General features: G+C 46.7%; 1 protein-coding gene across 4 annotated transcripts in view; it reads left to right on the top strand.

The window, feature by feature from the left end:
* Positions 1–11268, top strand: part of MGAT5B (mannosyl (alpha-1,6-)-glycoprotein beta-1,6-N-acetyl-glucosaminyltransferase, isozyme B) — a 244530-nt gene that overhangs the window by 175381 nt on the left and 57881 nt on the right. For 2 of the 4 annotated variants that reach the window (XM_019502894.1, XM_019502878.1), the window contains exons 9-12: positions 481–612; positions 4210–4343; positions 7565–7695; positions 8763–8768. In XM_019502894.1, the coding sequence (XP_019358439.1) occupies positions 481–612; positions 4210–4343; positions 7565–7695; positions 8763–8768 (403 nt within the window). The remainder of the gene's footprint in view (positions 1–480; positions 613–4209; positions 4344–7564; positions 7696–8762; positions 8769–11268) is intronic. The other 2 variants (XM_019502900.1, XM_019502886.1) reach the window with 1 other exon arrangement.

Genomic DNA, 11268 nt, shown 5'->3' with positions numbered 1-11268 from the left:
GAATCAATTTGGAAAGATTAACGAGTCCTCTGATTCGATTCAGATTTGGAGATTTGGCCACTTAATTGGAACGAACGTATGCCAAGTTGAATCAGGGACCAAAGCTTCACGCAGCCCTAGTCCCCTGCCCTGCCTGTCCAGCAGGGGAAGCTGGTGCACCACTGAAACAGCATCTAAATTGCATAATTAAGTGTGCATTCCAAGGCCTCAAAGTCAGAGTGGTTCTTAGCCGACATCACAGCAGACAGCTCTACCCAGACAGTCACTTGCAGAGACGAGCCGGTGGGAATCCAAGGATGGAGGCCCTGGGCAGCCCTGATATCTCCCCATGGCGAGAATGGAGTTCCAGGCTGGTCTGAAGGAGGGGAAGGATGGTCCCTTTAAAACACTTTGTAGGAAAATGAATGTTGACTTTGTAGAGTGAGCAAAAGGGCTTTGGCTGTGTTCAATGGCTGATCAGATCTTCCCTGTTCTCTTCAGCAATTTAGGGGTGCCTCCTGGACGGGGCAATTGCCCCTTGACGATCCCTTTGCCTTTTGACCTCATTTACACTGATTACCATGGCTTACAGCAAATGAAGCAACACATGGGGCTCTCCTTTAAAAAATACAGGTAAGAAAAACCACTTTCTTCCTTTCAGAGGCTTCCTTTATATAATTACTGCTTTGTTTTCATTGGGGTTAAATAGGTGTAGACAGACTGAGGTACGTTCTTGCCAGGGGCTTTGTAGATCTCAGTGTGCAGTTGTGTCGATGGATTTCCACATGTGGTTATTTCAGTATATGGGATATAACTCTGCCAGTTCCCCTCAATTTGGATTCTATTCTAGCATCAGTCTCTCCCTGTCCTTCAAGCAGGACTGTCAACTGGGCTTGCCCATGTGCAGGTGTCTGGGAGTTTTATACAGGACATGAGGCACAGATTAGACTTGCAGGCTGCCTCACCTCAGCCAGAATGTGAAAGCAGATTCCCTGCCATCTTGCAGCAAGATGCACTGAGATTCCCCTGGCCATGCCACCTTTCCTTTCCTCTACCAATTGGCCTGCAGCAGATCTCCAGCACATCCTAAAGAGTTGGGCCCTTTGTTTCCAGCCTTGTTTATGTGCACAGCTCTGACAGCTGGTAAATTGCCCAGTGAACTGCCTCCACACTGTTTCCCAGCTGCTGTCATAACGTGCTGAGATCTGCTTGGGAAGGAGGGAGAACAGGCTCTCAAACCCTACCTTAAAACAAAAACTAATTATAAGGCTCTGTGCTGGGGAGGCAAATAGTCTCAGGGAGGACTTCTTGTGTGTGCGTATGCATGTGTCTCTAAATAATATGTTTGCCACTCTGCAGGTGTGATCTGCCACAAAAGGCAGAGAGACCTCTTTGCATTCGCAAGAAAGAGGCCCGCGTTCCCAAGTCCATTTCCTCCTTTCCTCTTCAGCACTGAGAGAGACAAATGTCCCCATTCCCTGACATAGCAGCAGCCAGCAAAATATGTGATTTAATTTAGTGCTGATAGTCCTGGCTATTTATTATGTTTTCTCCCATTCCTTCCACTATCCTACATGATTTTATTAGAGAGAAAAATGACAGGCAGCGTTATTGCTTTTATTATACATGCGTCTACTCTGTATGCTCAGCTTGGGCTTTTTTTTTCCCATCCTCTCTCTTTTTCCACTTTCCCTATTTTCCGTCTCCCTCACCATGGTAATGCCTGCCTCAGTATTCCTGGAATATGGGGGAAAACATTAAAATGTCTCCAGAAGATGTATAACATTTTTGAACATGTCGGGCCAATGAAAGACCTGAACAGGAACCTGGTTTACTTGCAAGGAGGGAGTCAAGTGAACCTTTTCTTTTCCAGAAGGGACATTGAAAATACATCCTTCCTTCTTTGCTAAACACTGACCTGGGTTTTTGCTTCCTGCTTTCCTTTTGGGACATCTGGATGTTGCCCAGGGCCTGTTCTTTGTAGGAACAATATAAATTGCTAATTGCAAAACCTAGATTTGAATCTCAGATTTGTGGAAACAAAGGTGTTGTCATGCAAAGGCCATGCATGACTATCCATCTTGACCATCCATCTTGACCAGGGCCAATATCAAAGGTTCCTAACTGGGTTGAGTTATTGCATCGTGTCGATTGGAAATACAATAGCAGATCAGAACAATGGTTTAGTCAGTCTGGTGTCCTACCTCTAACCATTACTAGATAATGCAGGAGAAGATGTAAAATGTTCTTAACTCCTATTATTCACATACACATCTGGAGAGATTTGGTTTTTTGGTTTTTGGGTTTTTTTTGGAAATGCACAAAATTCTTTGCCTCATTCATATCTTGTGAGCCTGAATTCCACAAGTTAATTCCTGAGTGAGTTAAAAGAACAGCAGCTGATGTAGTGAAGAAACCTCATTCATCTGTTTCAGTAGGAGGGATACAATCCACTGGTTTTCTCAGGACTCTATCTGATAGACTTAGCCAACAAATATACTCAGCCATGATGGAAACAATACATCATCACAACTTGTAATCGCTGATCAGTGATCTAACTGTCTAGATATTTCCAGGAGCTGATGTATTCAGTTAAGAATTTCCTATATGGCTCAGTGTACAAGCTTTATCTTTCATTTAACTGTATGTGAGGGTTCAGCCAGGACATAGGGGGCCAGGCCTGTGGGTAGGCCCTGCAGGGCAACCAAGAGGTCATCCAGGTAGGGTACTGGTTACTGAGGCATCAGGTCAGGGCCTGGATCAGCAGAGCAGAGGATGTGGGACCAGGTTCCAGGAGATCCAAGAGACGTAGTCCAGGGTGCAAACCAAGATCAAACACCAGGAAAATCAGAGAGCCAGGTGTTGAGTTCCAAGGAAGATCTAAGATCAGGGTGAGGAAAAGCCAAAGCCAAAGCCAATTCAGTAGCCAGGAGAACCAGAGAAAGCAGTGAACGTGAGACTTGCTGGACCAGGTTGACACTCGTCAAGGCGTGCCTGCTGTCTGAGGCTGCAGATCTACTTAAAAGGGATGAGTTGGTGCTCTCAGCAGCCAATCTAGTTATGAAAAACTGGGGTAGCCGCATTGGCCAGGGATCAAGGTCAGGTGTGGTAGCTCAAGAGCTTAGCTTGTCTGGGTCTGACTGACCAGAAGCCCTGACAGTGTGCTTCTTAATATGGGAGCAAATATCTTCTTGCCTGGAGGTGGGTGTCAGCTCATGCCCAGAGTCAGGACCAAAGTGCATTGACAGATGTGGGGTGACCAGGCTTGGATCAGTAGGAGCTGAGACTGGGGTCTTTGTCTTTGGAGCTCTACAAGGGGCCTTCCCCCATTGACTCCATCCCTTGCCAGGCTAAGTGCAGCTGTAATTGGGGCCCTGTGCTCTCCTGAGCACAACATCCAGTACTCCTGAACTTTAGGGTGCAAGTCACCCAAAGGTGTGACAGGAGATGTCACAAGGCACACCTCAAAAAAGGTAGTACCTGGGGCATTCTGCCCTGCATGGAAGGGCAAGCACAGTGCCTTGGTGCTCACATGGATGCAATGCAGGTCTGCACTGTCTTTACCCAAAGGGTGTACTTAAAAGCCACAAGATATCCAGTGGGGCACTGCCAATCCAAGTATGATGGCAGCAATGTGTGGCACCTAGGACTGGAACAGATAGACTTCTTCTCACCACCATTGGTCTGCATTGGCAGAGTCGCTGGGGCAAATCTTGTGCAGTTGCCTTCTGCATCAAACCCAGCTCTAACCATTGTTGTCAACATCCTTTCACCTGAACTAACAAGCCTAAATCCCACTGTACCTTCAGCATTAATAGCGCTGATCTTTTCCAGGCCTCTGGCCATTGGGCAGCAAGGCAGCACAAACTTGAACAAAGTTTTGGCCTCTGGGGTTCAGACACATAGCATTGCCCCAAGGCAGCATTACCTTGCCTCTGTATCATCCCAGGAAGTTTTCACAGGGGCACTGAAGGCTTCTCTGACTCACCACATGGATGTTCAAGCCAGTCATTGGTCATTGATATGAAGGATCTGCCTTCTAATGGATTGGACTGCAAGACCCATTAATCCTTTTTAAAATAGTAATTCTACTAAATGCTCATCTCCCCAGCCCACAGTGGCTCTAACAACATCTTGGTCCTGGGATGGTGGAAGATGGATCTCATGGGTTGATACTCTTTGTTTGGAGAATAGAAGTGAAACATAACCATTGTTATCTTGCTTGGACAGGTGCCGTGTTCGGGTCATTGATACCTTTGGGACAGAGCCAGCTTACAATCATGAAGAGTATGCCACCCTGCACGGCTACCGGACGAACTGGGGGTACTGGAACCTGAACCCCAAGCAGTTCATGACGATGTTTCGTAAGTGATGGCTTGTTTAATTCTTTGATCCCAGGAGGATTTTTTTGGTATTTGCATGTTTGATAATTGCAGATCATCTTGTCAGATCCAGGCCAGTGAACACAATGGGAATATGCAATTAAGTGTCTAGGGTGTCTGTTAACCACTCTTGGGCATCAGCCTGCCAACCATACCATCCCTAGCCCACCCGTGCATCCTCCTCCACCCCCCATAAGTCAGCTGCACTGGAACAGGAAGAAGGTCCTGAGACTAGAATAATTTGAAGGAAAGCAGCTCTTATTTCTTAGTGCTCAGAAATTTACATTCACTCTCCTCTTTGTGCTGGTTGCCACAAACAAGAAACTCAGATATGTCCAGTTCATTTTTAGGTACAATTGGTATCTTATTTCCAGTTCGAGGGGCCTCCTGATTTTAATTTGTAAACAATTACCAGGGAGCAACTAATACCTGGGTGTGCATCTCAGCCCCCTATACTCTGGCTCCCCATTCTACACCGGCAGGGCCTGGGAAAGGATGGGCAAACACTGGCATGTCCAAACTTGGGGAGTGAGTGCTTCATATGGCCAAAAACACCCCTTTCTGTCCAGCTGAGGCATGCCATTGAGCAGATCTTTGCAGTCTCATCTAGAACTGTAGAGGCTGCAATACCCATTCGCCTAAAGTAAGGGGATGCACAGAAGATCCACTAAAGAGGAACAGAGCCAGAAAATAATCCCCCTCTTCATGCTATGCTCAGACTGTGCCATAAAAGCAATGCCAAGCTCCTTACCATGTACTTCAGTTCAAAGCTGGTTTCCCAAGCATGCTGAATGGGATATATGCTGCTTCCATCTGACCTTAACCTTGACAGCATGCCCTAAGGAAACGCCTGCTTAATGGGCCCTGTTACTTTAATTAGCTTTAATTCTTTTCTGTCCCACTCCCACTGTTTCGCTAATTATGTTCTCAGCCTGCCCCAGCTGCTCCCCTCCTCCCAGTGTTCGGCAGTGAAGGACTTTGCTGTGACACGGTGATTTGTCAGCCCAGAGATTCTGCAGGGAGCAGTCCCAAGAGAAGCTCAGCTACCCAATCACTCCTCCTGCAACAGCAGGGGTTTTAGTACCAGAAACTCAAAGAGAGGAGGTGGTGGGAGGGGCAGAAAGCTGGAAAGAAGGGATTTATCAATGTGGCAGAAGTAACATCAGGCTGGAGGATTTGTTTTCCGTGAGCAAAATATCAGCGAGTTCTGTTAAAGTGGAAAAGGGCACTTTTTTCTGCCCACTGGCTGGGGAATGAACTTCTTTGCCTGCCTTATCAGTGGCCTGGAGGTCTCCATTAAGATCAGAGGCCTGTGGTGCCAGGTGCCATATAAACACAAAGTGAGGACAGTCCTTCTCCCAAAGATCTTACAGCCTAAATAAGCAAAGGAAGGAACTGAGGCCCAGGCCTGGTTCTGCCAGGAGGATCCTGAGTGTATCCATACTTAAAGCTCCTTAGTGCCAGCAGATCCAGCCTGCCTGACCTGCTGAGTGACACCACTGCTCCCATGTGAGAGGAGGCTTCTGCTGCAATCCAGCACCTAGCAAAAGGCACATGCGAACACTTCTATGCCTGCTGCATGCTGCCGTGGTCCCTTCAGCCATGAATACCTTCCCAGAAAGCACTTGACACTCTGACCCCATAGCTGCTGCAGTGGGGCTGTGTGGAGCTGCCAGAAGAGAATGGTTGGGCACCTGGGCTGGGGGTGGCCCCTTTCTACTACCAGAACTTCTGCTGGCAAGTGCTGGCAATGAAGAAATGAAAGCACTCCCCCACAAGGGAGCCTGTGGCAAGGCCAGACATGAGCGCTACTAGGTCAGTGCCTTAACCATAGAGACCATCCCAGCCTTTGCCTTGATTAGCTTCACTTCTTTCTCATGTGTGCCCACCCCAGTGATGGCAACAAATCCTTTCATGGGATGGGTGGGATTCACTGGGGTATTCCCCAGGAAGAAAAGCTTTGAAATATGTTTCCCAGTTTTAGCTCTTGGCAGCCACAGTTTGATCTGGGGAGATTCAGAAAGTGAAACCAGCTTTTGGAAATGACAAGCAAATAGGGAGTTGAGCGGGGATGTGAAACACCAGATATTTTTCTCCAAGAAAAGTCTTATTTCCAGTTTGGAGACAGGCAGCTGGTTTCAAGAAAGGGGCTATAGTTTCAATTTATCCACTAACCCGTCAAGTGGAAAGGAGTTTTGCTCATCTCAGTTGAGCCTGGTGACCCATTATACATGCAGTGACTCAAATATTTTCTACCCCCTGGCTGGATATAATCTATTTGGCAGTCTAGGAAGTGCCTTATATTTTAGAGAGACCTGCGGACAGTTTTCATATCACATATTTTAATAGCTTCTGTTTGCTTTTTCTTTTCTCTCACTCCTGGAGCCCTTTAGACCCTCTTTGCTTTTTGCAAAGTGTTTCTGTGGTACTGAAACATTGGCCCTTAAGGGCTACACCATTGCCTCATTTCTAATGCCTCCCAATATTTCATTCCTCAGATCAGCCCTGGCCCACATTTCCCTACTGAGCATATCTAACACCAATACCTCCTAACCCAATAGATGATGGATGCCAGAGTGGGTACTGAACAGGGGATAGATCACTCTAGATATGTCTGGTTCAGCGCTCTCCTTCTATAGCATCCACTTCTGCCCAAGTCAGAGACAGGATACTGGGCTAGATGGCTGACACAGTCTGACACTTCTTACATTCCTGTGTTCCTCTCCCTGCCTCTGTGCAGAGGGAGGTGCTGATGGCTGGGCTGACAGAGACACTTTGATGATTAAGGCACTCACCTGGAGCTGGGAGTCTTCACATCCTTATCCACAGTCGGATGGACATGCCCTTTCCAGCATAGCTGTTACCAGGAAGAAAAGTGTTGGAGGAGGGAATCCTGAGTCCAGCCGGGGCGAAATAGGGACTTTCAGCTGAGGGATCCTCTGCACCCAAATAACACCAGGGATACCTTCAATAGCTAAATTCCTATTAGCACAGAACAAGCACTGGGAACTGTGTTTACCTTCTCCATGAATTAGGGTTACAGCCCCATTCTCCAGTACAAGTAACCTCCATGGGGAATGCCAGTGAGGCCAGGTTATGGGACACAGGCTTTGGGCAGACAGGTGGTGGCCTGTGGAAGACCCCTCTCTGCACTAGCACAAGTCTAACACATAGGGGTTCTTTTCCCCCCTTGGTTTCTGTAGCCCACACTCCTGACAACTCTTTCATGGGCTTTGTGTCTGAGGAGCTCAACGAGACTGAGAAGCAGTTCATCAAGTCCAACAAAGTAAGCAACATGGCAGTGGTGTACGGGAAGGAAGCCAGCATTTGGAAGGTAGGTGCCCTCACTGGTGTGTCCAGACTATAGAGAGCTAAGTGATGGTCCCATTGGCATCAATGGAGGCTTCTGAAGAGATTATAAATTAAGCTACACTCCTTAAAAGCAGAGCCTGGAAAGACCTGAAGAGACATTTACTCCATTTCTCCCACTGGCCTATGTAGGAGTCATGGGAGTAATAACGATTGATGCATTGTTCTAAAACTTACTGTGTGGACAACCAGCCTGTTGGAGTTTCTTGTACCCTTTTTGGGAGTAGCTGGTGCTGGCCCCTGCCAGACAGGATACTGGACTAGAGGGGCCCTCACGTTAGATCTGGTGTGGTAACAGCTATGTTCCTAATATCCAGAAGGAATATTTTTAAGGATGTGGATTAGCCAAAGTGAGACAGAAAGGACATTTGAGGCATTGTGCTGAACTAGTCAGCTTCCTGCAGTTAAAATGGTTACGGTCTTCATAATTTCCTTTGTGGAACTGAGTTGACAGTGTCAACTGTTTGCACACCTCCCTTGCCACTACTTGTGTCATAGCAGTGTGTAAGGACATGAACCAAGATTGGAGCCCTGTTGTGCCAACATGCATGGTAAGAATCAAGTCCTGTTTTACAACCTAAATAGACAAGGTGGACACGGGGTCAGAGCCAAAGCAGAGAACCTGGTGTTACCTGTCCAAGGTCACATAGCAGGTCAGTAAATGGGACTAGAACCAGGTCTTCTATGTCCAGTCCAGTACCATCTATCGAACAATCCCAACTCTCACCTTCAGCTAGTAACAATCTTTACACACTGCTAACCTAGGTTAGATCTGAGCTCATGATGTAATCCTGTATTCTGCTACTTCTCACCTGAAACTGGACCAAAACTGTGCTGTCCTTCTTTTAACATACAGTTCAATGGTCTTTTGTATCATAATGGGGAACATAGAACATAAAGGATAGTCTTAGCTCCAGCCTCTTTTATCTGGATCAGACCCAGTGCTTTTCTTTGCATCATTTATTTGCAGGATCTAATTATCCCTCTCTCTTGTTTTTTTTTCCTTCCGTGCTTCTCCATGGGATGTTGCAGCTGCAGGTACAGTAGTTCACGAGTCTCTTGTCTTTTTAAACTGGGCATTTCAGCATAAAAATAAAATACAGGGACAAATGTGATGGTTGAAATACAGCTTCAGGATAGCAAGTGCAAAGAGCTTGCATTTTCTGTGGGTCACTAAAGCCTTCCATGCTGCCAGCTTGTGTGTATAGTCTGATATTGTTGGTCTTTCCAATGCCCCATCTTTCTATGACCAGGTCTTAGCAGGCTATTCTGAGTCCTGCATTTGCATTTCATCAAGTAGCAAGATCTCTGCAACAAAGCCTGTTTTACAGGCACAACTGTAGCCCCTTGTATAAAACAGGTCAATGATAACATTTATTAGGGGTTACCCTAGCCCGTGCTGCTTGCCTCTCTGCCCCTCTGGCAGTAACAGAACTTTTACTAACAATTGGGCTCCTCATTCCCCTGCCCTACCTTTCTAATGGATTTTTTTCTTTGTAAATCATGTCTCTTTGATGCTTTTGTGTGCTGTTCTTTTTCTGGCACACAGCTATTCATGGCTCCCAACACCCAGCCTCACCTCCTGCGGCAAACGATTCCAGCTCTGGCATAGCTCCCTGGGCTCCACTGATTTCTCATTCCCTTGCTTCCTATGGATTTATTTATATAATTAAAACCCTTTCACTGTTAGGAGCCATTAGCTGTTGTAAAAGGGGCAAGGAATGAATCTGAGGCAATTTGCTTTCCAGGAGAGAGGAGCCTGGATCAAAACTTTGCCACCCAGAAGACTCAGACTTTGAGGAAGATCAGAGCCAGTCACTAGGTTCACAACCCTAGCTATTAGTGTAGATAGGTTAGTGGAACTGTCATCCGTTTTGTGACAAATGTAAAATATGCCAGTATCCAGAATGGATAGATGAGCAGCTATCTGGGTAATAAATGCTCACAGTAAGTGATGTTACAATAGCTCAACTCTTGGTGACAGGGCAGCAAGTAATAGCCTGTTTGCCTATAGAAAACAACCAGCTTGATACAGTTGTGGATGCATGACACTTATACCTATGTAATTTATACAGGTGTCATCTTACCTCTCATTTTCCCTGAATTAACTCTACACAGGATTCAAATAATTTGCAGTGGTGCAGGGATGAATGCCTTGCAGCTGCTCTTTCTATAAACATGATGTGTACAAGCCTGGAAGTATATTTTGATAGAAACACGCCCTACTTCTTCAGTGTCTATACTATATGTAGTTACTTAACACCTGTGCAACCCAGATGTAAAGGGCTGCTATCTGATAACAGCTTATACACATAGGTCTAAATGATCATGCAGAATATCCTAGTGGTAGGGCAGAGAGGCAAGGCAAGGAGTGTCCAGAAGAAGCGGGTGTGCAGAAGGGGACAGAATCTCTTAAAATGCTGGAGTGTTTCTAACATAAAAACAGAGATGAGCCTGGACACAAGCCTTTATCCAGCCTCTCCACAGGCCTGGGAGACTGGGGGAGCACTCTCAGGGGCCCAGGTTTCTGTCTCAGTAAGTGGGACTGTGGAGGAAGGCAGAGGGTTACCTGGCGTCTGCAGAAGAACACTTTCCTGCGCTGACATATTGCTTTGGCAGCTAAGTACTACTGCTGTTGCAGCATTAGCCACGGGGGCTGCTTCAGCTGATGGGGGAGGATAAATGATATCAAGGGCCTCTTTCCCATTAAATCCCTGACCAGTCAGGTTGGATGGATTACTCAACAGGATGTGCTGGGGGTTCTGTGAATTGGAAGAAGTCTTTAATAGAGCCTGCTTTCCGCAAATGCCAGGCTCCTGCAGTCTCTGCATCCCCCCACCCCCTCCTGCTTACCCCCTGCCCAGGCAGGGTGTCTTGTGGCTTGTGTTCTTCTGTTAATGCTGTTGAGAGTTTTTATCCAGGGCTTGTAAAGAGCCTGGAGAGGGAAATGAGAAGCAGCGTGGGGAGAGATGCCGAGGCTACAAAGCTCAATGCTGATCTCAGCTAAATTCAAAGGGAAGGCTGCTGCTTTTTTGTTGAGCACAGAGAAGAAGAGACCCTCGATGAAATCCATGCTTGGAAGGACTGTGTGGTGCTGTATTTGTCTGCGGGGCTGAGTTTGCTAGAACAATAATGAAGTACTTCACAACTCCGTTCAATTCTGAAAGGGTAACATCAAGCAAGCTTGGGTGGTAATCAGCTTTGTGATGTTCCTCCCCTCCACAGTCCTCTACTCGCAAAGAAAGAGTTGGAGTTTTCTATGTTTGCTATGTGGAAAATTGATACTCTCCAGCTGGGAGTGCCAGCCCAGGAGTGTAGCCAAGCCATGTCAGAAAGTGCCCATCTGCTTCGGCATGTTGGAATAACTTCAGAGGAGGAAGAGAGTGATTCCTTTTTTACAGGCGAGACCCTCTCCTCCTCCTCCTCCTCCTCCTTCCCTTTGGATCGGTTGTGGTAATTGTGCAGCAAATGTATTAGTGGAATAAATAGGCACCCAAGTGATGACATTGCATTTATCCTGCTCTTTTGACCTCATCAC

This window comes from Gavialis gangeticus, unplaced genomic scaffold (assembly GCF_001723915.1).
Source record: "Gavialis gangeticus isolate Ggan-Ray unplaced genomic scaffold, GavGan_comp1, whole genome shotgun sequence".
Lineage (NCBI taxonomy): Eukaryota > Metazoa > Chordata > Crocodylia > Gavialidae > Gavialis > Gavialis gangeticus.
The sequence above is the reverse complement of the archived record's forward strand: the minus strand, read 5'-3'. Positions and strand labels throughout refer to the sequence as shown.